The sequence below is a fragment of the Trachurus trachurus genome, assembly GCF_905171665.1.
Source record: "Trachurus trachurus genome assembly, chromosome: 11".
In the NCBI taxonomy this organism is placed as follows: domain Eukaryota; kingdom Metazoa; phylum Chordata; class Actinopteri; order Carangiformes; family Carangidae; genus Trachurus; species Trachurus trachurus.
This window is the reverse complement of record NC_139904.1, coordinates 19,752,377-19,778,943: the sequence shown is the minus strand read 5'-3', so window position 1 is coordinate 19,778,943 and position 26,567 is coordinate 19,752,377. Positions and strand designations below refer to the sequence as shown.

Genomic DNA, 26,567 nt, shown 5'->3' with positions numbered 1-26,567 from the left:
TGACTTGTTCTTTCAAAGCTACATCTTTGTCATTTTCTGCTCCAAACAAAAGCTAGACGAGCACAAACAGGTTTATTTTGCCCTTCAGTCTCTTTAGAAGATAAAACTGAGACACCACAAGGGGGATGGTGTGTTTTGATAAGATACCTGTTCAGCACGGGCATTGTAGTCTGATAATCTCTTGTTGCAAACCTTTGGCTCATAACTCATTTTACAGGAACATTAGATTACTTTATGGATTTGCTTTTTTGTTCTCTTCTCAAAACAGCAGTAGTCCTTCACTTCTGCTTGGTGTTATGATGGGAACACTTTCAATATTGCTCACCCCGTTGTTATCACATAAATAATTATCTGGAAAATGAAACCCAGGATAGGTTCAGAGTCTAATCACCTTTGCTATTGGTATCCATTACTGAAACTTAAGTTATTCCTTACTGGGAGCAGTCCTAACTGTAACTAATCGAAATTGATGGCTATCATTAGTCAGAGCCATGCCATGTTAAGAAGTCAGTCTCATTAATCAGTCATATTTATGGAGAAACTAGAGCACCAGGAGCGAGCTCCCCACTCTCGCCCCTCTCTGACTCATGCTTTGTGTAGTTGCAGTCATATCACTGCAGGCACGTTCATTTATATTGGCTGAAACAGACACTACAGCCCGGATTACGACATGAGACGTTTCGTCTGTCTGCTCTAAGAGTGTATCAAACATACAATGAAGCACACTTGAGACAGTTAAATTTTCAAAGTTTTTTTTGTTCAGTTTGGTTTCAAAATAAAGATCACACAATTGTTTAGAGACAATCTACAACAGGAGTTACAAAAAATAGTTGCCCAGGCAATAAGCATACACAGGTTCTGTTAACTATACACATATGGTTACAGGTGTGCTCGTAGTAAATATACACAAGGCTGCTCCAAATGTACACCGCACTGTGGCGGGCTGCCTCTCTCACCCAAAAGGACATGGACAGTATGATACAGCACTTACAGCACTAGAGAAATGCCAAAAAACACAAGTATATCCTCTGTACAATCCATGGGTTTACCCCTGAAAACAGTCATGGATAATCAAGGGGTTTGGGGGGGTTTAAATGAGTAAAAGTTACTTCTCCCACCCAGCCAGCATACCCATACACATGACATATTTCATGGGGTAATGCATTCTTATAAAAAGATCTTAAAAAAAAAAAAGGTCCAAAAAAAAGAGAAAAGAAAAAAAAAAAACCTTCAACATAAACCAGAAGACACCACTAAGTCTAACAGAACGTGTCCAATTGGGAGTCAGTGGGAGATCAACGTCTTAAGTTAAGCAGTGACAAGATAAAGATAAAACCAAGCGTGGCGAATCTTTGTACAAGTACTACGCTGTATAGAAAGGGCTTTTCAAAACAAAAATTTGATATTACAATTTACAATATACAACAACTCATATGTCACAACCAAGGAGGTGAGAATATACACTGAAATGCACAGGTTTTTTTCTAAGATTTTTTTTTTTTTCCAGAGTGAGCTTTTTTTTTCTTCTCATACCAAAAAGGGTGGTAAAGCACTTTTACATTACAAGGGTTTACAAATGTACAATTATACAGTCAGAAGTATGTGGTCACTACTAGGATACATTATAGATACAGATTCAACATCAAAAACCAGAAAAACTACAAAGTTTTATATATATATTTATATATATATGCAAAGGTCTACACCAAGTATACACGTTATATTTATAGAAGCAAGACCAGAAAACGAATCTCCCATGCTAAATGATCTGTCTGCTGGTTAGCTGATGGCATGTGTGTGTATTCGTCTATGATTCTGTGACTTCAGACAAAATTAAATACTCGTTCCATCTCATAGTGGTAAATAGCTAGGATGGGAGGAGGAGGGGACACTAGGATTGTGTATGCAGCAGTAGCAAAAAGTGAAATGATTTTTCAGTTTATCAGAAACGATGAACAGAGGAAAATGAAAGAGAAAACAAATGAAGGGAGTGGAGCGATGAACAGGACAGGTCTCACCTCTCTCTCCACTCCCTGCCCTCCTTCCCACCCTCCCTCCCTGGGCTCGGGTGGGGGAGGAGCGACAAAATCTGACAACAAAAAAAGAAGAAGAAGAAAAAAAAAAAACTAAGGCTGCCTGTAGCAACAGGCTCCTCCTGAAGGGTTGTCATGGAAACAGGGGTACGAGGGGTACTCGATGTCCTCGGTGAGTGGGACGTGGAGGGGAAATTGGGCGTGATGCCTTTTGAAGGACAAGGACAGGAGGGAGGGGCTGGCAGACATGACTCCATTAGGAGGGTGGGGGGGTTCGGGTGGTGGACATGATTACGTGGAGGAGGGGGAGGGGGGAGGGGACCCGTTTACATGATGCCGTTAGGTGGGCCGCAGAGTGGACCCAGGTCAACACCGTTCTTCATATAGTACTTCTCCAGCTTGGCCAGGATGTGTTTTCCATACGTGTACTTCCTCAGGGTGGAGATATGGGGCCGGATCTGAGCGGAGACAGGAACACAGATGTTTGACTCACTCGGTAGACTTCTCAAAAAAACACACCTTCTTCTGGTGTGTTTTTTATTTTTTGTCAACATCAAACAGCAACACCCAAAATCAATGATTACATCAGCTCTAGTCAGTTTCTGTGTCGTTGCCTTGGAAACCATTGACACCAGTGACCCGAGTAAGAGCCTATTGATGTGGAGGTAACAGAGGGGTTGGGTTGATTGACACGCGCTGCTTTTCCTGCCCTTTCATGTAACACTTGAAGGTTTTTGAGACAAAACGCTGATATTTAAAACCAAATTTATCAATTTTCTGTTTAACTCTAAAAGACATTTTGTGTACTAATCCCTCCTGTCTCGATTTACCGTCTTGTTTGATATGAAGGGAAAATTAAATATTAGCTAGATTGACACCTCTCTACCTACCTTGTGCATTACGATCTTGCGCTGGGTGGGCTCAGCCACATCGATCATCTTCTGCACCACATAGTTGGCGTACTGGTCCTTCATCATGGTGTATAAGGCACTGTGGGGGCCCTCAGTCAGGCTGCACACTTCGTCTATCAGTACCGCCCGTTCTGCCCGCGACGCGTGGGTCACACACTTCTCCACCACATTACTGGACAAAGAAAGACGGTTTTTACACAAGTTTAAACACAAGGAGAAATGAAAACCCAGTTTATGGTCTGGCTCTTTATGTGGGGAGTCTATGGAAAAGTCGATTTTTCGAAGGAGGGAAGATAAACTCAAACAGATCATTTGCATTAGGTTTTACCTGGCAAACTTGTGCTGGCTGAGCCCCAGTACGTTGCCTCTGATCTCCGCCACTATCTTGCTCTTATCCTCGGCTCGGCCGTGCTCCAAAACGTGCTGGATCACATAGTTGCCATACTGGTCCTGAATAAAACAAACCGCACAGACACATTAAGTCAAAACGTGATGAGGACAGCTGGTGCCTCTGACGTCACATCAAACACAGCCAACTTCAAAAATCTGTGGAGGCTCTCAGAAGAGCTTTATATAAGCCAACTTGAGGTGTAATTATTCTGAAAAACATAACTGGTGGGAGTGAAAAGACAGCAGTGAGCGCTAGTGTGTGTTTGTGTTGGTGTGTGTGTGTGTTACCTGCACTAGCTGCTCTGTGTGTTGATGGAGCTCCTCCAGTATAGGCAGCGTCTGTTCAGGAAGGCAGTGTTCGAGAATGCGCTGAATGACTCGGCAGCCATAAGGATGAGTGGAGAGGGCAAAAACCTGAGAGACATATGTAATTATACATTGTTAGTCACAACACACACACACACCAATTCATCCTGAAACTCAGTAAGTGAACCTTTTAAAACACGCAGGGTAGAGTCGGTAGAAAGACCTGATGTGTTCCCTTAGATACTGCACTCAGTCTTCATACAACCTTGACTAATGACCTTGTTTGAAGGCTACAAGTCTCCTGATTCCATCTGGATTTAAGACCCCAAAGTGTTTACCACACTAAAAAGCTTCTACCACTATTAGGCCTTTTTATGGTAAATAACAGAAATAAAAAAGATGAAAAAAACAGGCATGGCAAGACGAACCTGACATTTTGCTTGTGCCTCTGTAACTTTGGCTCAGTGACACTTTGGTTGTAAACTTTTAAGAGTTACCTCTCACAGGAGACCGGGGTCAGGACTGTAAACACTGAAGAAGAGTAACCTCTTTATTCTGCCAACTTTATTTTTAGTCTTGTGTGTAACGTGTGGCAGTGTTTTAAGGGGTTAAACTCGACACTAATATGCCTTTGCTCAAACTTTCCCCCCCTGTGGTGGAGAAGTCCCCTGGATTACAGCAGCAAATGATCACAGGCATACTTTCACAGACCCTGCCCTACCCTGCAGGAAAGGTGAAAACAAATTCCTGACATGCTTACAGCTACACAAACAAATGTGAGCCACAGGAGGAGGAAAAACATGCAGCCAGCTACACAATATGCAAATGCTTGAGAAGCAAATCATTCACATCAGTGAGATTTAACACCCAGAGTGAAATTTCAAAAGTGAAACATTTCATTTGTGTTTAACAAAAGACGTGTGCATCAACGCACAAAATCTGTCTTTCAACACTTTATGCTAATGTAACATTTAGCTGGTGGATAGGAGATGGCTGTTGCCACTGGGCTTCTGTTGCCACGGCAACATACCCATCCCTGGAAAGGACTGAGTATGTGTGCCTATGTGCTTTGGCAGTGACAATATGCTTGCCGCCTCAAGGCAGTGACAGTGTACGTGTGCACACCAGTGAATGTGTGTATGTGGATGTCAGCCAGCCACCGGCAGCCTTCAGTGATTGAATGTGGAAATAATTTGTGTGTGTGTGTGTGTGTGTGTGTGTGTGTGTGTGTGTGTGTGTGTGTGTGTGTGTGTGTGTGTGTGTGTGTGTGTGTGTGTGTGTGTGTGTGTGTGTGTGTGTGTGTGTGTGTGTGTGTGTGTGTGTGTGTGCGCGTGCGTGTGCGCAGAGGGGACCCACCTGTCCCTTAAAGGCGTCTATGATGAAGTGCAGTGCGTGAGGCTGGACGCATTCGATACACTTCTGCACCACGTGGTTACCATTCTGGTCCTTCACACACTTCAACACATGGCCGTCCAGCTCCCGCACCATCTCGCTCTGCAGGGAAGAGGAAGGAGGAGGAGGAGGAGAGGGAGAACAGATCATGAAGAATGTGGAGGGACATGTAATTGTAAGAAATCAAATATTGCCTGAGAGCATTTTCCAAACTCTCCTTCATTTCTCACAGTAGCTCACAGCCCAACAAGTAACACTCAACTATAACAGTCGCCCTGAAGAAATCCATTGAGGTCCATTAAGGAGAGATGGATATCTTCCTACTCTCTGCCACACAGACACACACCTTTTCCCAAAAGCCACTGAATTCAAGCAAAATCCTTTCCTGTTGATATAGAGCTGGATTTATTGTAACACCTGCAGTTCAAAATGCATATAAACTGTGGTATCATTAGCCTCATTCATCGCTGATGACGGAGCGCCTGCGAGGAACCTGCTGCTTCACAAAGCAGCTCCAACATAAAACCCATAACGTAGTTGAAAAATGCCATTTCAGTGTGTGAGGCACACCTCTTTATTAACGCTGCATTCTGCTACATAAATATAATACGCAATGCACTCTCGTTCACAGGAGAATTATGGGCACACAGTGGTTAAGCTTTGAAAGTGGGACGCTGGGATACTTTGCAACTTCATTTCTGACCGGAACGACCAAATCACAGCAGGGTTATTATGACAGATTGTGTTTTTATTAAGGTCGTTTTAGGGCACAGGTCCGGTGTGTTTGTCGTGTTTACACATGCTTACATTCCAGCAAGAACCAGTGTACTTACAATGACCTGCTGATCCGAGGGGATGAACTCCAGAGCTTTCTGAATGACCCTGCAGCCGTACATCTGCAGGGCCAGAGACAGCACATGACCTCGGATCCTCTCTGCCAGAGCCAGCTTCTGGTCCAGGCTGCCGAACTAAAAACACAAAATAATTCTGTAAATCCTCTAATCCATTTGATAATACATGACACAATACCGTGTACGTAACACATTTACACAGGCCAGAGAGAACATAACAATCAAGTGTAGTGCAGGAGGATGACTGAACATCTACATTTCCCCCCATATTCAAATCTAGGTGACCAAAAATCACACACAGTAATAACATTTGAAAACGGCGAGCTCTTCACACACACACCTCAAAGAACTTCTGGATGACGTAATTTCCAAAGACGTCGACCATGAGCTGGTAGGCAGCCTGCAGTATCTCACTGAAGACAAGCTGGCGTTCTGCTGAACTGGCTCGCTCCAGTTTCAGCTGGATAAACCTTTAAAAGACAGACAGGATGAGCATTGCATTAACCACATATATCTCCAATTTTAAGTCCCACAGAATCTCTTGTTTTGTTATTCTTCGTTTTCATTAGCCTTTGCTGTGTATACAAGCCTCGGGGAGACAATGTAGAGTGTTAAACCCCCACAGTATATAGAGGGGATTTACAAAGTTTGGATGAAGTCAAGGCTGTACACAGACAGAGAGAGAGAGAGAGATGCTCCTATATCTTTAACCTGAGGAACAGTCAGACAAAATGAGATAAAACTCAGGGTGGAGAAAACAGACAGAGAGAGTCGAAGGGTCCAGGCAGCCTGCGAGGTGAAGTGATGGATACCAGGTAAAAGGCAGAGATAAAAAAGCACGGAGATGCTGCAGAGACTGTGGAAAGAAAATGTCTGGAATGTGCGGACCGGACGTCACGGTGTATTAATAGATCATTTCAGTGGAAAAGTCTGCATTTGAGGCTCTGCTGGTTCAACCCAGCTAGACCCAGAAACCAGGACCCCAGAGCGGCCTCCAGGGCCCCTGTCCCCAAATTAGAACGAATCTTTTACCATCTGGTAAGAGATCAATGACGCTGTTTGTTCTGTTATTAATAAAAAAAAAATACTTGGGGATATACAGGATAACACAAACCAGACTGTTTGTAAAAGGAAGCAGTGTCTGAAAGATTAATCGCTCATTCACAGAGTTTCCGCCCTCGTGCCTATTCACACTCTATACCAGTATAAACTGAGCATGAACTGAAATGTGACAGTGCAGTGATACAAACTCAGTAATGGCCTGAGGGCTGCCACCTGTTCACATTGTGCACTGAACATAAAGGAAGCTCTTTGATCTGGCGCTCAGTAATCCTGCACTGCCTCAGAGGTCAGACACTGTCACTGAGTCTGACACCATATACTTTGCACAGTTGCTCATGAAGCCATGTGTGCTGTAAATCTGCGTACATGAAGAAATTCCTGCACATACGAGTGACTTGGTGATGTTTAACCACTGCGTTTTGATCTGCCCTTTTTGTCTTGTGCATCTCAAGCCGGAGTGACGTGTGTGTGTTTTACCTGCTGCCGTGTTGGTCCTGGCTGAACTCCATGATGTGACCGGCGATATCTCGGAGCTGCAGGTTGGGGTAGCGGTTGTTCCTGAAGTCCTCCAGCAGGCGGCTCCGACCCGACGGCATCACATCCGACATGCCGTAGCGTAGCCGTGACGACGGGAACAGCTGGCTGCTGGGTGAAAAGAGCGAGGAGCCTGAGCTGGCAGCGCTGCGGTACTTGGCTTCCGCTCCTGGGGCAGCAGAGATGAAACGCCCACTGCCGTTGGTCAGGCCTCCTGATGGGTCGGAGAGAACAGGGAGACGATTCTTACAAAGTCTAACAACTAACAGACTCAACAGTTATGACCATGAAACCACTTCCATTAAAGGAACAAAATGGAGTGAATTTTCCTCCCTCACATACTTGTGTGTTTCTAGTGTGATGGCACCGGACAACGTGACCAGCAGGTTTTCAATTTACCGGACAAATGTTTGAAATTCCGGTCAAGTACAAGTCTGAATTTATTGAGCTGAAAATGATAAATGATATGCAGGCTATATAAGATGATATCAAGGCATGTCAATTTATTATCTTAATATATTTTATAACCGATAACTGACACTCGTTAACAGATTAATAACAGTAACTGATGTGCGTCTGTTGCTATAGGCTTGTGCTGATCGGCAACCCGATCAATTACATGTGGAAATTGCCTATTTTAATTAAATTTAAATTGTGCTTAGAGGGAAAATTTTCACCGGACATTTTAACCGGAGGGGTTAAAAAAAAACACCGGACTTCGGCAGATTTTACCGGTCAAAGTCCGGTAATTACCGGTTAATGGAAACCTAGGATGGTGGCGGTGGTGGAGGAGGGCAACAAATAATAATAAAAATTATACAGAGGTAAAAAGAAAGGTTATACTTGTAGACATTATAATGAAGCCTTTTTGATGGTCATGGCCATTTATAAAACTTAAAGTTCTCCCAGACTCACTGCACTGAAAATGAAATACTGGTGTAATGATTGCTTGGATGAGTTAACATGTCAAGTTTTTAACTGATGACACTGCAGTACTAAACTTTTCAAAGAGTATCATAAAGAATACATTTCGTCTGTGCAGCACAGAACCACAGCACTGGATGGCAGCACTGCCTAGAAAAATAATTTTCCGACATCATATAAGTAAAGTATTCAAATAAATTAGGTGACACCACAAACAAGACAGAATTTACACCTCTTACATGACCTCAACAAATCTGATGAGATTCTCAGTAGCACGTTGATTAATTCTGTGTCATCAACAAAAGTTAATGACATTGAAATAAATTAAATTCTTGACATGTATACATTAAATTGAAAGAGTATTATTACCAGAGCCTGATTCAAACTAGACAGAATATATTGATGTTGTAGCTAGTGTCACAGTGAAATTTCAAAAAAGAAAAGGTGCTATTCACTGCAGCTATTCTATCTTATGTTTAGACGACACCCCCAAACTGCCACCAAAAACTGCCTAAACCATCTCTTACAGTTGCTATGACACCTCTGCTTGGTTGTCTGTCTGTCTGATTGTTATTCCTACTTCTTCCTCATCCTGGAGTTTGAATTGCATTACACTTCAGTCTGCCAACTGATAATCATGGAGAACACACCAACAACAACAACAACAAAACAAAACAAAACAAAAGCCCCTACAGGTAATTGATCCTTTAAAAAAAAAAAAAGTACAGCATATCATATCCACGTGCATTCAGTTAGGGAATTCCCAACAGCTGGACTGGAAACATTCAGTAAGTTAATTTAAAAAACTTCCAAGTGTGCAAATGTTAATGTGAACATTACGGTTTTGGTACAAACATTTTCTGTTCAACCTGGCACTGAAAAATTACATTTACATGTAAACTACTGCCCTAATATAATATATGTGATCTTTTTTAGGTGACTGTCTTTAATAGGATCAAACACACAATATGTGTCTTTGAGTGTGTGTACTGCAGGTGTGTACAACGAGTCACAGCTGAAAACCTAATCATGTTAACTTTAAATTAACTAATATATTCTGGCATGTTGACACAGAGTCTTGTTTACTGTTGTGTCTGCTTAAACTGCACCGTTACCACAGAGCCGACTATCAGAGAGGCTTCTTCATGAGCTTATCAATCACTGAAAATCAAAAAACAACACTTACCGAGATTGAGGTTGGACGAGGAGCTGTGATTGGACAGGGAAGGTGGGGGTGTGAGGGAGTGGGAGGGGCCCTGGTTGGGCAGGGGCATGCCCACTGGTCCAGGGGAAGGACTGAAGCCCAAGGTGCCGTTGTAGAAACCTCCATGGCCGATCGGGGTGAGGCTGGAGGGGGTGCGTTTGTATAGCTCGTTGTTGCCTGTCAGGGAGTCCCGTCTGGACCCACTGCCACCGCTGGAGTTGGCCACTAGAGGGAGACAGAGACATAAACTAGATTATCGAGCCAATCTGAAAGAATTGAGAAAGAACTGTTCATTTGTCTGTTTAAATGTTAAACAGCTAAGCTTCTTATAAATAATTTGGAGCAACAGAGCAACAGAACATGTGAAAAGGTGTTTTCCTACCTGCTGTGCCAAAACCTCCCAGGGTGGCCCCCAGAGTGGCACCGAGGGAGGAGGAGGTCTGCTGGCTGAAGCCCAAGGAGGCAGAGCCGGGTCCAGGCTGGGCAGAGCCTTGTGAGAAGAGAGAGGAGCTCTGGGAGGAGGAGCTGAGGGAGGAGGACCCGTAGAAGGAGCTCCCACCTAGAGCGCCGCCGGGGCCGCCCTGCTGCTGAGGCTGCTGGGACTGCATGGCACGGAACGGACCGTTGGCACCGCCGCCAAGACCGCCGTTGGCACCTCCTGCAGACGCTGCTGCTGCTGCAACTGGAAGAGGAAAGTGTACAGTGAAGACGAGGGTTTCCTTTTCCAGATCAGGTCAGTGTCCTTTTCCTAAGGCTGAGCAAACAATCATTCAAATATTTGTATATCACTTACAAATCTTCACTATAATACCAGGATTGATGGAAACCCCCGAGGTTCCCTTGATACTGAGTACACCGACTCGTGGGAACTCCCTTGTACAACAACAAAATACGCGCTAAGGTACAGTCCTATAATCTTTTAATTACACATTAGGTTGGATGGAACATTAAGAACATGTTTCTTTACCCACAATGTGTAATCCTTGTTTTAAGTGCATGTGGACGTTGCGACATTGAGAAACACAGGCAGCCCAGACTAGGGCTGGGCAGTAAACCGGTTCATACTGAATATCGGTCCTTTTTTTTTTTGTTAACAGCGTCCGGAACGTGCGTGTGTTTCAGTGGGGACCCATTTCCCCGCTGCTCACCAAATAGGTACGCAAGCATGGATGTGTAATAGAAGCATGGATGTGTAATAGATCCATGCGCGCTAGACGATTGCGATCACGGGGTAATTTGAACACTGTACAATTAGCGACTTAGCGCATTTATTAGCACGACCTGTGTGTGTGTGTGTGTGAGAGAGAGACTAAGTCCAGCAGCAGGAGGCACTGACTGACGGAGCCTATAGTTGGTGAAATGCTGTTAAAAACATAATATTTATTTTTTCTGTGAGATACTGTTGCGTCATCTCGTTAATCAACGGGAAACACTGTGGGGTCGTGCAGCATTTTCCTGTGTGGACATAAAAATAAAAAAACACTATTCCGTCCTTACGACAGTAGAGTGTGCAGTTTAAAGTCGATCTACTGCAGAAATTCTTTTCTCATTAAAAGAAAATGTGGGTAAGCCCATTCTTGCATGAAAAAAAGAAAATACCGTGAAACCAATATGATTTTGAAAAATGCCGTAATATGAACATTTGGTCATACCGCCCAGGCTTAGCCCAGACTGGCTTCATCTGCATTGCTGTGTTACCTGCTTGTGCTGCAGAGGGAGATATGATGACAGAGGCGGGGGCCATGAGGCGGACAGGGCCACTCCTAGCTCCAGTGTTGACCACGAGGGCGCCCGTCTGATCGTAGTAGGCTGCAGGGGCCAAGACTGGGTACCCTGGGAAAGAGACGGCAACGAAAAAAGGATATTCAGAGAGTGAACAGATTCTGGTGTGCAGGGTTTCCTCTAAAGTACTGTGTGCACATGGGGGTCGAGAGCTATTTAAGCTCAATTTCAGCATCATTTTTTATAGGAAACTTGCGTTGGAACAGCAACTGTAATTGGGTGTGTTGGGAGTTTCGCCAGTGTAATAAAACCAGTTTACAGAGTGTCACACTCACCAGGGACTCCCGCTGCTAACCCCTGCCCAAAGGCCAGGGCTGAGTTCACTGCTGCCGCTGCAACCAGCTGGTCATTCTGCTGACCCTGCTGACCTTGGCTGGGGGTCAGAGGTCGCTGGTTGCCTCCAGCACGCATCACCTTCACAGAGTCAGAAAGAAGAGACGTATTGAGAATTTACAATACAAATATGTAAACTAATACAAAAAGGATGTGCTGATATCTTTTTCAATCTGTTCCAAAGCAGAGAGCTTGTTGTGTACTGTAGATATTATACTTGCACTTCAGTTTTCCTTAAGTGCATATATATTTGTAAGTGACGTTTACAAGAATGGGCCTACACACAGAGATACAGGGTCATAAATTGTTAGGACTAGAGGAGACTCCTGACATTAGCATAAGTAAATAACAAACAGCAGTCTCCTGCTGACTGGTTCATTATCTACAGTCCACAAAGACTTTCCTGTTGATAGATCCAAGTGGAGCAGCAGTAAGGCTGGATGCACATTTCAACTGGCACATAAGGAGCGCTCTGACAGAAACATCTTGAGCAAGTGGAAATCAGCATGCCAGTTTATTGGCCAGCACTCGACTGACCTGCTGTTGGTTCTGCTGGCCCTGGCCTGCTGCCTGCTGATTGGCCGAGTTGTTGGCTGCAGCAGCTTGCTGCTGAAAAAGGTTGGCAGGGTAGACCCCCCAGGGGGTCACACCGTAGTACTGGGGAGGCATCACCGCCGGACCTTGACACAAACAAATATGAAAAATGCTGGTGAGATAAGACTACAGTGTTTGTGTTTATGCACATTTTCAAATGGTAACAACAACAGCACGGAAACAGAGCTCAGGGTCTTTTCACAAAATGAGAGCGTCATACCGAGTGTAGCTGCTGCTGCTAGACCGGCAGCATACGGGTCTGTCCCAGGTGGTGCAGCACTGATGATGTAAGGATTGGGCACAAATGCTGGGGCCAAACCTGACAACACACAGAGGGAGAAGGTGAACCACGACCACAAGGTTTTACATAATACATGGAGTTAAGATGTGTGAAGCTTCAAGTGGACTCCGATACCCGGTCAACCCCCGCAAAAGTTTTCTTGTAGATTCCTTAGGCTTGTTCAGTTTAACCCTGACAAGAAATCTTAACTCCACATTAATTAGTTACCATGGGGCTGCAACAACATGGAGTATTTTTCAACGACTGTGGTCTTCTGCTCCAGAATGACAAACCAGACTCTGCAACACAGCTGCTGAATCACTAATACCTAAAAAATACTGCAATCCGACCTGTTACTGAAGGGAATATATGATATTTCAGCTGAAGTTGACTTGTTTCAACTTCTAATAAATGTTATATAGGGGGGTATATGAGGTACAGTGTAAAATCATGTTGCTCTTTCCTTTCTGCATAGTGGTTTGTAGTGACCCATCACATTCCCATCTGTATTAAACTAATGTTATCCTTTACTTTGCATCAGACCATACGAACAGCGAGTGAAGGGGCCAAATGAAACATAACATACACCTCGAATACCAAGATACCAAGTCATATTTACAGTGAGTTATCTTGCTCAAATGCTTGTGCATGTATATATCCACACACTGGCTCTTACCAATGTGAGGCTGCTGTGCTGCTGCCAAGGCGTACTGCTGCTGCTGGGCTGCTGTTAACTGCTGCACTGCTAGGGCGTTGTTTCTCTGAAAGAGCTGCACAAACACACACACAACAACTGGGTCAATCACATCTGAACGCCACTGGAGCGGAGCCGAGTCTCACTGACCCGGTTCAGACCTGCTGTTAACATGGATCTGAGGACCGTCGCCTGAGACAGATGTTAATACCAGATCTGAACGGGGGCTCTGAGCTCATCAAAGGCTTCCACACGACTCTCTCTCTCTCTCACCTGCTGCTGGTTGGTGTAATCAAACAGACCAACAGTGGGCTGCGAGTCCATGGGCATCTGGGAGTTGTAGTCGAACTGAAGCGGCTCCATCACCGACTCCATCTGGTCCATGGTCACGCCGCCCTGTTCTACGCCAGAGAAGTCTTCAGGGGGCTTGGGGCCGCCGCCGCCTCCCAGGGGTGTCAGGCCCTCGGCCCCCACGCCCCCGGGACCCCCCAGCAGGTCACCCTCGGGGCCAGGGGGCGGCATGTTGCCTGGGGGACGACTGCAAGGTAGAGAAAGGGAAGTTGTTGAGTTTACAACTGAAGACAAAATCGGTGCGCGTCTGCGTCAGACCAAGAACAGGCGTTAAGTTTAAGGACCTCATATCGTCCCGGGGCCAATGACAACAGGACCTGGGAGACTTCAAACTAATTTTGTGATAAATTTGGAACAGGAAAAAAAACTCTGGTAACACCACAGTGAAGATTAAACTGATTAATCTGCACATTTTGTATAGGACACACAGTTCCCATTAACCCCACACTGATAACACACACTCTGCTGATATTCACTGTCAGACTGATAATGATGTCCCAAGGTGCAGAGATACTCCAATTTTTGACATCACAACACTCCACAGCGGAGCCAGACCCTGCAGCACCAGCCTGTGACCTTATGACAGCTGCAACCGGGGAAACGCTAACATTATTGTTGCTGGACTGCGAGCTAATGAGTCAGTAGCTAATGTTTACTGTGAGCCGACCCTTCGCTCCAGCTTAGACACACATGCTACTTGAACCAACTGGGTGACATGAGTAATGTTCGTCTGTTGTAGAGCATTAACATACGCAAGCCAACAGTGTGTCTCTGAGTTTATAACAGTGACAGAAACTGACTGCAAGTGAAGTAGGGCTGCCAACTTTCACAAACCTGTCGCTCTGAAACCTTCATGGTTCCCTGCTCTTTTTTTTTTTTTGAAGTCAGTCTGCTTTGCAACATAATGGATCGACTTGTACCTCAATGCTGAACTCTAGTAACAAAACTTTGCATTTTGGATTTGCATTACAAATTCCCCATCTCACTACCTGAGCAAAGCTTGTGTTTGTGTCCTGGTTGTTTTGTTTATCTTTATGGCCACTTGGATTTTAACTTACCGGTATAATAAAAACAATAATTAAAAAAGGCTCTTTTAATTTGGGATGGTCTTTTATGTGTCTTAGATTCTAGGTAGATGGTGAAAACAAAAACCAGTCCTACCCAAACTCTTTGACATCCACATCCAGGCCGTTCTGCACAGGCAGCCCGTTGGGGTTGATGACGTCGCTGATGACATCAGTTTCACCTTCTGTCAATTCTTTCAGTTTCTCTCCCTCAAACGTCGCCTTTGGTTTCTCCCTCTTCTCCTCCTCCACCTCTCCGTCCCTCTGCCCCTGTGTAGGGAAACGGAGACGATAAATATAACTGCTACAGTGGAAAACAGATAGAGAGGTGCTGACAACATGACAGTGACGGATGGCGAACGCAAAAAAAGGTACAGAGAGGAAGGCCTGATGGATATGGAAACAACTCTTGTGTCGATTTGACAATGACCGGCTGACGAGGGACAAACCGTGACAGAGGAATGAAAGATGAGATGTAAAGTCAAGGTTATCAATAGTCTGATGGATCCACAAGTAGTTACATGAAGAGTCAAGCTTGTTATGATAAGAACTACCACCATGCAGAGGATAATGACACTGATCGCAGGAAATGTGCAACACGAGAGTGAAGACCGGCTGATGGAAACAGAAAATACTGAAGACTCACGTAGGGTCCTTTCCGGAGGCAGGAATCCAGTTTGTCAGCTGGTGAGGAGGAGAGGACGTACTCCACCATGCTCACTCCCAACCCTCCACTCTCAGACCGTGGTGACATCACCGAGCCCACCCCAACTTCACCTCCGCCATGGAAACCCTGCCCTGGCCGACGGGACACCATGATTGGCTGAGACACTGAGTGATCTGCGACAAGGATGGAACGGGACTGTTAGATAACACTCTCACACACACACAGGAAAAAACACATTTGCTCCACAAATTGTTTATTAAAGAGGCAGAATGAGATACTACAAAAAACATTCAGGGACAACATAATTCAGTACTTATCATGCAAAACAGTAACATCCCATAAAAAAAGAAAATCAGCATAATAGTATAATCTTGGAAAGTTGTTTACCCCTGTGAGCCAAGATAAACACTGTGAGCTCACTCTTAAGTATCCACTTTCTATGATACACCTGCTTCTAATTAAGGGTCCCATGCAAATGTTTTTCCAGAGGTTACTTTTATTGTGCCTACGATGGTCAGTGTTTGTTGTCGACACTATCAGGAAGCTGTTAACTCGATTATATGTTATAGGCTTGAGGTCATAGATACTGATGCTGTTGTACTGGACTGCATTAGAGGTGTTACTAATACTGTTATGGATGTAAAAGGGTAGAACAAATAAAAAACCCCTTTTAATAAAATGTGGTCTGATGTGACACCGTGTTTAACTACGACTCAATAAGTATGAACCTGAATCGGCACACTTTCAACAAATTAAAATAAATATTAACTTTGTGATGGTGAAATTTATAGTGGTGCTGTTGTATTGGAGTTATTTCTAGAGAGTTTGGTTTAGGTTGGAGCTATTTCATGGGATGCTACTTGACATATGAAACTATACATTATTAACAATATGGCCACATGCAGATCTCATGTCCACAGTTTAAAAAAAACATTGTTGTCTTGTACTGTCCTGCGCGCGGAGTCAAGAGACGGTTTGTCTTGTGCACAATTAAACCAACACAAGGATTTTAATCTGCAAAATGAACTCCTAACCACCCGTCTCTGACAGTTTCTATTCATTTCAGCGAAGTGAGCCACAAGTGGGAGGTCTTCAGACACGAAGGGATATTTCTTTTGTCATCATGCCGACAGAAATAACTGCATTGTTCCGACATGATACAGCAGAAAACTTGGATCACGTCACGTTCATTAGAGAGAATATCAGTGTGATTTCAATTTGACATCAGCTTTTGAGCCCGACAGGAACCTAAATATAGAGTTTCAACACTAGACAGCGAGTGTTCTGGTGGTTTCTTGATGTGCTTGTGAAAAACAAAAACTGCCATGTTTCACAGACTTGCTGCATTCATGACACCCTGCTGTCTGCCACTGTTTCACAGACACAGACGCAGCTAGTGTATACCTGAGGCACCCCATGCGCTGTCCCTCCACTGGTCCAGGAAGATCCCTTTTGGTCCATCCTTTCCAGAGTCATCCGTCTCCCAGAACTTCTTACCAGTTAGCAGCTGCTGCAGAGACACAGGGGCAAAAATGTTTACACAAGGGTTCAATCCATCAAATATGAAACACCAAGTTCATAAAGGTACATTTAGAACTGATAAAAAATGTGCTATTAATTTGCGATTGTGAGTAAACTATTGACATCATGCAATTAATCGCAATTAAATATTTTAATCGATTGACATAGCCCTTTATATATGCATAATGTATATTCATTGATATTAAGAGGAATATTTCTCAAGTGTTTAATATTCTTACCAACAATATGTTTGTTTTATGCAAATGTATATTTATTATTATTGCAACAATCCAAAACAAATACTGTCCATAAAATTCTCCAGAAAAAACCTCTGAGGTGGATTGGTTGCAAACTATCTGTCAGGCTGCACACCAGATGCAATAATGATACATTGCTTCATTTTTCAGCGAGTACAGTTCACGTTCACACACGTTTGTTTTCACTATGCTCCAAACACCGCACAGCTGGCAGAGCGTCATGTTTCCATGACGACTGTCCGGAAGAAGACGCGTAGTGCGTTTACATGAGTCCCGATTGTAAAAATGAAACTCTGGGAAGTAACGCTAAACTCTAACAATGGAGACACACGTACGCAGACACAGGTATGTGGGATATTTGTAACACTGGTCGTTTCATTTTATATTGTTTGCATTACCACTCTGCAAATGACAGATTTTGAAAATTAAGCGCGGCTACGGGAGCCTTTTTAGCTCAAACTTGTGGCGAACACCAGGCACTTGGAGCAGATCAAGGTCCAGCTACATTCACATAATCAAAACTGCAAACGAAACTGCACCAGAGTTCGAGTGTAGCTGCAGCTGTTCTGGTGCACCTGAGTGTGACTGTTGTGTTCACATGGACCCAAACACACTGCACTCAGGCCTGAACACCTAAACTTAAACACAGCCTGTGTGAAAACACACATCCCTGTAAATGTAAGTAACTTTGGTCTTGTCTAGAGAACCATCTTGCAGGGCTTTGAAGCTGAACCTGCCGTCTACATCCCATCCACGTGTTATTGCTGCATCGCCTCCAGGGATGCATTATACTACGTGCGTTAATCACATTAATTAGTGGCATTAGAAGTCATTTGCATAACTCGTCATTATCTCACTAACTTCGGCAGGCCTAATCTAAAATAGGCAAATATACCCCAGAAAGGTACCTTAAAAATGGATGCATCATATTGCAAACTCACACACACACACCTGGTCATCTGAACAAAATCGCCCTCAGCTCTTACTGACCATATATCCATCAGAATGTTTAATTCAGCAACATTTTTAGGAAAAGACAGTGATTGCTGTATTACATTATCCAAATAATACACACATCTGCTGGAGTACTTTGACCCCTGATTGAACCCCATACTAACAAATACAGATCATTCTAACTGAGTGAATAAAAAACAAAATAAATTGAATCCAGTGTCTCAGAACAACCATACAGTTAGAGCTCATTATATCAATTTCATAATGTGCTTGAACTTTTGACTTGTTTTGGACTTACTCTAAACAGACTCTAGCACCTTACATTTTGGGTTTTTCTCCACATATCCTTTCATTTTGTATTCACGTCAGCTCCTTCTCGCTATAAAAAACACATTGCTTCTGCAGCCACTGATCAGTATCTTCTGGAGACAGGAAACAGCTCTTGGTTGTATAGAGGCTTAGGATATGTTAATCAATTGAAACTGATCTGCTGCTTTAAGAAATATCTATTTCTAGGTCAAAACTATTGCAATGTAGCAGCATGTACATTACAAATACACTACTGTCCAGAGCTGTACTATGAGAAACAACACTAGAAACCACACAAAAGGAAAACTAAATCTGACATATCATTGTCTGTCTTTCAACAGGCTAAAACTAACAGTGGGCACAGGTCCAACATTAACAGAGTTACTGAGTGTAGATTGCATTTTGTAAATGCCAACAGCCAGTCCAACCAGCTCAAATTAAAAAGCACGTCCGCTCAGTCTCTTCTCATTTATCACAGTTTTCACTCTGGAGAAACAATGCAAACATAGGTACACACAACTTCTAGCTCAACAACCTTTCACCACACGGCTCTCTTCTTCCTTAAACTTCCTGTTATTCAAGTTTAACTCGGTAATCAATCATGCACCCAGGTACATTTATGCTTTCCTCTCCAGCCAGTTTTATGTCAAGTGTTAACGTACAGCATCATTAAATTCAAATTTAAACATTCAAACTGGACTGACTTGCCCTGAGTCACCACAGCCCAGCAGCAGCGTAATCAGGCTTATCTAAGCTTCAGTCGTGTTCTTCTAAACAAACATCAGCTCTGATGTCTCACCTCTCCCATGGCGCGTCCCTCCAGAGCCAGAGCCTGGAAGTCATGGTTCAGCTCGTCCATGGATCGCACCTGCAGACAGAAAACGCAGTGAGACACAAGAGGCACGACACCGTGTCTAATACCTGACCACTGTGCAAACATAAGCTAACCTTTAATAACACATGTTAATTGGTCGTAATCAGTATAGGTGTTAATTTGTATACTATAATTAGCATGAACTTGATATTTGCATTTCTCTAAACACTGAAGCAGCTGAAATCAGAGGTAAATGTTTTTCTTAACTCTCCAGGTTGTTCACAAAGTGCAGATTGTAAAATGTGCACTTTATTTTTTAATATTAAATTTAAACATTGAGCTGAAACTATGCAAAATATTTGTTTCCCTTATCCCCCACGTTTCCTTGTGTATTTAGCAAATACAGAATATCATTATTTCATTGTCTACAGCATGACTTTATGTTTACATAAGAATATACGTATACAATAGAAGATGTGATATGATACAATAACACAACTAGTGTTGCAACAGTGCTGATCTTTTGAAAACACACAAACACACACCTGGCTGTCATGGATGTTGTCTCCAGTGGGCCAGCGATGTTTGCCAGGCTGTTCACCGTGCTGCCGCTGGAAGAAATAGTCTACCATGGCATCGTCCTGGGAACGTCCAGCACCCGCCACACCCTTGGAGACACACACATACACATTATCCTAAAATTACTGGCAACAGTAACAAGCAGAGAGTATCTGAGCAACGACTGGAGACACGCAGGTATAAAACTAACCAAACCAAAGTGCAGGAAGAGAACATGCATATAGTATAGCCTCGAGCATGCGTATAGCTGAACATGTGTCAAATACAGTGTACTGATAGTGATAAGTGTAACTGAAGGAAAAGCAGAAAGTTCAGATGAAAAAAGATGATCAAAATACAAAAAAAGTGTTTACAGCATGTTGTTTACAGTAACTCTTTATGCCCGTTAGAAAACAATAGCGGATATCTACAAGTTCTTTTAGTTCTCCATTAATAGAGTAGTAAATTCATCTGCTGAGCAACTGAAGAAAAAACATTCAAGTCCAGGTGGAAACAGTCAGAAGTTTTCTGCCAGGTCACTGTAAACAATTCATCCAAACACCTTTTCAACATTATGACCATGCATTAAAAAAAATCTAAATTCATCATTGTCATCAAAACAGCCCCACCGTAGGTTGAGGTATTTAGAACCACATCCTACGTCTAAATAGGAGGCACTGTTTCTTTTCGTTGGCAAAGCTTGTGCTGACTTCCTCTCTTACTCTTTTTTGAGGGTAAAAACAAAATTCCCCACAAGATGCTGTCATCAAAGACCCAGTCAACATGTACTGGAAACAACTGGGCTGGGTCATTCGCTGTACACGCAAAGCGTAGAACAAGTTACCAAGACGCCGTTTCAATCAGCCTAAATTGTTACTTATCAGATTGCCAGCTTCTTTTTGTAATCCCAGGATCAGTCATGAAAAATACTAACCTTGTTATCAAGCAGCAACACTTGGCTGATGAGCCTATTGTTGGATCTTACACACACAACACACAACTGCACACACACACACTGCTGTGCTGTACAGACATTTCAGTGTTCGGGCCTATTAAAGCACAATCACATTTGAGAACGCCAAACAACTACATTTGGTTTTATTGCACATTTTAGTGTAATAGCATGTATTACACTAAACAGCATGGCTATATTGTCTGGCTAACAGCAGCTCTGAACAGGCCAACAGCCACTCTACTTAACATCAGCAGCTCTACAAGCCAAGATGAGATTAAAGGTGGAGATTTGATGCTGATTATTAAGTTATTATTCACATGACCTCCCTGCAGCTGCAATAAACAGTTTCCATACAAATCAGTTATTTGTCAACCAACTAATTTAGCACAGAAGATAATACAGTTATTGAGTAACCAGCCCCTCTGTTCAAATTCTTCATTTGACAATTTAGAAAAAAGAAATGTAAACTTACAACTATATGAAACAGAGAAAGAAACAGCTGTGAAGCTGAACCAGCAAAATGATTTGTATTTTCACCGAATTAATGACGACTAGGGATTCAAAATTTAAAAGTGGCCATCCATTTTTGTCAGTGAACTGACTCCAATCCATTAATTAACTACTCATTTGACTAGACCTCATTGTGTATTCAGATTTTACTCCATCATAATCACACCCTAAAAAATTAAATCTACATTTGTCAAATTTAACTAACAATGATCCTCATAAATGTCAGACCTATGCAGCACATTTATGAAGGGCAACTGGAGCCAGCAGTCATAAGTTTTAACCAGTAAAGATTCACACTTTGACCAAGCAGGGTCTAGTCCCCACCGCCTTGTTTCAACCTGAATCAGCAGTTACAGCGGGGAAATGGTCTTCTGGTCTGTTTTTATCACTTTGACTAAAAACCACTCTCAGTCGCTTCCCACGGCAAATGTCATAGTTTGTTGATTATATTTCCCAAAACAAATTTAAAAACAGCTTTGTTACACAATGTCAACACAGATCCCATCTACCCCACTACTACTCTGGCAGAATACCAACTTCTGTTTCAGTGTGATCAGCATATTAATAGCCATAAGGCTGGAGGCCCGATAACGCCGGCTGGGTGGGGGGCCGTAGAGCTGAAGACGGACACAGCTGTCCACCGGTGAATGGAGCATGTAAAAGGTGTAAATGTGGTGGGTATTACCTGCTGGCTGGGAGGTGTGGCCTGAGGGGTCTGCCCGGTTGGTGGGGCATGTCCTCCGCTGCTCAGCACCACGGGCATGCTGGGAGATGTAGTTCTATGGTGGGGGCTGAATGAATCCTGCCAGAGCACTGCTTTCCTCTTCAACACACACACACTGCTCATTCCACCACAGCCTGTAACGGAGAGAAATACATTGGTTACACACACAAACACACACACACACACACACAAACAACAGCGTACTGGATCAATATGTTGAACAAACAAAAAGTTTGATAAGCACTGAGCAGAATTCACTCAATCTGAATGGAGACCTCATGACCAGTCCCCACTTTTGTTAGGTGCACCTACCTAAAACTAATGCTCTAAGAACATAATCCAGTCAGAGCAGCGCAGCAAGTCAGATTCAGAGAGCTTTTATAACTATATCCCTCAATGACACATGCACAGAGAACTTCTTAAAACTCTTTGTACCAGTTCGCTGTGGAAGCCTATGTCTCCACCAAATAAATTTAAACAAACTATGATCCATGTCCTATGTCACTTCATTAATAAAAACTACTGACAACAGACAAAATATGGAGTTAAAACAAGTTGCTCATCTAATCCTCGGCCAAAGGTCAGTGTCACTCTTCTATAAGCCATCACATATATCCATCCAACATGAATGAGAGATGTAAGCACATGCAAACTAATGCAAATTGAGCTCATATCTTGGCTCATATCTTAGTCCCTTACTGTAAGTAAAGGACAGGCCAAACCAGTGATGCTAAAATATCTCACCAAAGACTGTTGCTCGACTTTTCATGTAAAAATACACTGAGCTGCCAGTATATTTGATACACCTAGCAAAAATGTAATCTAATATAACTGCACTGAAATAAATCCACACTTCATAGAGGTTAAAACTTTGTCCACCTAATTTAAATATCAGTGGGAGTAGAGCAGAATATATTTCCACTATACCACAAAACTACAGGCTTAAAAAAAAGTTTAACAGTTATACAAGGCTGGTGTATTCATTTTAGATGGGTGAACTGAATTTACAACTGAGCGCAGACTGCACAGTGAACAGTGTTGCCTCTGAGTGAGCAGTGTCCAAGACTGTCATAGCAGAGTGCAGATGCATTCATCCCCATCTTATCTCCACAGTTGATCACTGTACTAACAGCCCTCATTTGGTTGGAAAAAAAATCTAATTTGTTAGATTAACCGGTGTGTGTTGGTCTACTTTGACTGTAGATCTGCATATAGCACTATAGTAAATAGAATTTAATGCAAATAACAAACTAACCTAATTAGATTAATTACTCTAAAAACCCGAAGCACATGATAAAGTTCATAGGTTGCAGCCACATGAGGGACAGCACTCACATTAATCACATTGTAGGTCAAACCGTCTTGGAGACAAAGTGTCAGACTGTGCAGCCAAACTTAAAAAATGGACCACAAAGATAAAGATCGACTTCACAGGAATCATATGCAGCATCTCCGTATGATGCTTCCCTAGCGATCTGCATATGGTGTAGGTCACCAGTCACTTCTCCTTGTCTGGTTGGAGGTGTTCTGCCCACAGGAATTTGGTTGTTATGAAACCCCGTACAGACATGGCTTGGTACATGGCTGCAGATACAACCTCACAACCTTACAGCTCAAACAGTTAACTCTCATGTACCATTTATTATGCACATCTAGCTAAAATTAATGAAGTATAATACAACACTACTACTGTAATACCTATTACCTCCTTTGTGTTAAATTGTTATAGAGAGTTGTTCATTAGATTTAATAGTCGCTGGAGTTTGTGGTGCTATTGGGATGTATTGTACTGTACAGAGGTGTTTCTAATATTAAACGCACCTCACTATAACACAACAGCCCAATAAAGTTTATATAAAGTTTAATGTACATCTATAAAACACAATCAACTGTTATTAATTGCATTAAGCAGAATTACTTTATGTTGTGGGTGCCTTGTAAACTGACAACCGAGTGTGTTGCGTAAATGGAACAATTTAAAAGAGTAACATTATCCTACTAAGTTTGCACAGGGGGGGGGGGTTGCTGACTTTTATTTGCAAAGAAATGGTGAGGGGCTGGTGGTCCTTACTTTGAAAAGGTCACAGAGGCTCCGTCATATAACCAGGGTATGTGACCACCAGCTGCTGCCATTATCTGTGCAGTGATAAGCCCACAAAATATGTCATATGTAAAGCCAAATCTGTGTGGTGGTGGTCGTAGGCCACGAGTAGGCACAACGACCTCTATGGTTTTCAGCAGTGGAGGGGGTATAATTTGTATTTTACAGCCTCTCCTTCTCCAACAATCTCTAATCTGTGTTAAAATTACCAGTTTCACATTAGTGTCCCTTCAGGCCATGAGAAAATTACAAACGGGTCTTTTTACACTGAGCGATATACAGTAATTACCTTTGCAAAAGACTGTGACACTGTGAATCTTCAAACACATGCAGCTTTTTCTCCAGTCCTGTTGAAACCACTGTGCAACACACCCCCTCCATGCAGACCAGAAAAAAAACAGAAAAAAACAGGAGCTGACCAGTCCCATAAGATAAAAACAAAACCGGCTTGCCAATTGATCATTCACATACATAGCCCTGTGTTTGTTTTCCTCTCCCACTCTCCATTCACAGCAACACGGGGCTGCTGGCTCTTCTTTATTCCTTTGCTGCTGCTGCTCGAAATCAGGTAGAGAAACACCCGGAAATCCACAACCGTGTGGCCATTCCCTAAAGCGAGGCGCACAAGGCTTGTTATGCTACAAGTTTAACTCAACACCCGGAAACAGGCTCTCTGTTCCATAACCTAACTGGGTTAATCATTATTCAATACCGGGGATCAATCCACCGCATACCGGGCAGTGCACAGACAGGGGTGTGACAATACGAGCAAGGCAACCTGCAGCTAGCAAGAAGATAACGTTAGGTGTCTCAACATACACACCACATAGTTCTCCCCGCAAGCAGACATGACACATCAACATGAAAGGGAATATGTTGATGCTTCGTTAAGAGGGGGCCCGGCGACAATTACCGGGGGGTTTCATTTTCATGCATCTGCGTCCACTCACGCCAAGTCTTGGATCTGTTATGGAGGGTTCACTGCCCATGTCTACCAACAATAACACGGCCTCCCGACACAAGCTCAGCCCGGGAGAACCGGTGGCCAAACACGGGGCTGCGGACAATGTTTTTAAACCGGCGATGGCGACCCCATAATATCATAGTCTTGTTATTAATACACACACCGGGGGGTCCCTATCTGTCTGCCGAGCCTGCAGCCCCACAGCTCCCCGTGACGCGGATGCTAACAAAGGCCCGAGAGCTGTCTGGAGCGGAAGACCGACACAACGGGAGGAAGGAGGCAGGCAGCAGAAAGGGAGGCAAGTCGCTTTCAGCCTCGCCAAATATTCCCGTTTAAACCCTCTCGGAGCATCCGTAGCGACAATACCGGCACCGATGGAGGGGTAAACAACGCCCCGTGATACCGCGACCGCGAAATACGTGATACTCACCGGCGGAGAGGGTGGATGGTCGCGGATTTCGGCCCCAGTTTCTCTCTGACACCCCAGGCTTTCACTCCGACAACATGGCGGCTCGACGGACGAGCAGGCGAGAGCGCTGCATGATGGGAAGGGATGAGAGAGAGCGTGCGGTTCATTGCGCCAACCGAGAGGGAGGGGAGGGAGGGTCATACCGGACCGGTCCCTTTGTTATGTGTGTGTAGTCTGTTTGTATTGTGGGGTGAATTTATAACGGATTTTGTTGCTTTGCTTTGACCTCATTCACATATTTGTCAATGGAGGAAAAAAAGAAAAAAAGAAAACGTTTATTACTGACAAGAACGGCGGCCACTGAAAACAATAAATGAAATAAACTGCAGCAGAAACATCACAACATAAAATAACATTTGAGCACATTGCATCAGTGGCAGTTAAAACAAAACAGTGTAAACAGTGTCTTTTTTTAATACGGGGATATTTAGTGTTTTGTTTTTTGTTGGGAGTGGACTGTACACAATGTACCGGGGTCTCTACGGTAACGGGGTGCTGCTGCTTGGCAGCCATGGCAACGTCCTGCGCCACACGGTCAGCCTGTGTGTGTGTGTGTGTGTGTGTGTGTGTGTGTGTGTGTGTGTGTGTGTGTGTCTGCTGGTCGCTCCGTTACACCTCGGGAATGTAAGTGGACAGTGTGAAAAGGGGCAGCGTGTGGCCCAGATAACAAAAATACCCCAGTGGCGGTTGGGAAACGTGCCAGCGGTGACCCCGCGAGCTCCGGCTGCAGCCCGGTGAGAGGTCCTGAACCGGCGCGTGGATGACGTAATGTGGATACAGTAGAATATGGCTGCCCTTTAAATAACATATGGTAATGATATGGAAATTTATAGGATAGGTATCCTAAACACAGCCCTGCATGGTTCAGTCATGATGTAGCTAAGTTATTTAACAGACTGAAGTGTAAAACAAGCATAAAAGATTATAATCTAATATATTTACATTCAAGTTGATAAATAGGGGTGTTTTTCTGTATCATCTGATCTTAATATAATTTGATGTATTATGGTTTGTTTATTGCTGTAAGTAAAATGTGCCACAGAATAACTTTTTTTTTTT

General features: G+C 43.4%; 1 protein-coding gene across 2 annotated transcripts; it reads right to left on the bottom strand.

The window, feature by feature from the left end:
* Positions 1-743: 743 nt before the first annotated feature.
* pum1 (pumilio RNA-binding family member 1) lies at positions 744-25,574 on the bottom strand. 2 transcript variants are annotated; one of them, XM_083982089.1, is made up of 23 exons: positions 25,470-25,574; positions 21,936-22,108; positions 19,773-19,895; positions 19,213-19,281; positions 16,777-16,882; positions 15,352-15,545; positions 14,803-14,975; positions 13,564-13,828; positions 13,273-13,366; positions 12,537-12,635; positions 12,260-12,402; positions 11,665-11,803; positions 11,306-11,440; positions 9,990-10,289; positions 9,590-9,832; positions 7,423-7,693; positions 6,224-6,353; positions 5,866-6,000; positions 4,997-5,134; positions 3,623-3,748; positions 3,273-3,394; positions 2,924-3,116; positions 744-2,491 (listed from the first exon to the last, which is right to left on the bottom strand). In XM_083982089.1, the coding sequence occupies exons 2-23, from the start codon at positions 22,095-22,097 to the stop codon at positions 2,360-2,362; spliced, it is 3,492 nt and encodes a 1,163-aa protein (XP_083838215.1). In that variant the 5' UTR covers positions 22,098-22,108; positions 25,470-25,574; the 3' UTR covers positions 744-2,359. The 2 variants fall into 2 exon arrangements, with proteins under 2 accessions (XP_083838215.1, XP_083838216.1); XM_083982090.1 differs by having other exon boundaries at positions 16,777-16,879.
* Between the last annotated feature and the right edge of the window lie 993 nt (positions 25,575-26,567).

What these genes read in the sequence shown, in the direction of transcription:
- pum1 (XM_083982089.1), bottom strand. Translation starts at nt 22,097, where the DNA reads ATGAGCAGTGTGTGTGTGTTGAAGAGGAAAGCAGTGCTCTGGCAGGAT. An exon ending in TCCCTCTGCAGCACAAGCAG is followed by an intron (nt 10,290 to 11,305) that starts GTAACACAGCAA and finishes TTCCTCTTCCAG; the next exon opens with TTGCAGCAGCAGCAGCGTCT. An exon ending in TCATCCAGAAGTTCTTTGAG is followed by an intron (nt 6,001 to 6,223) that starts GTGTGTGTGTGA and finishes TTGTGTTTTTAG; the next exon opens with TTCGGCAGCCTGGACCAGAA.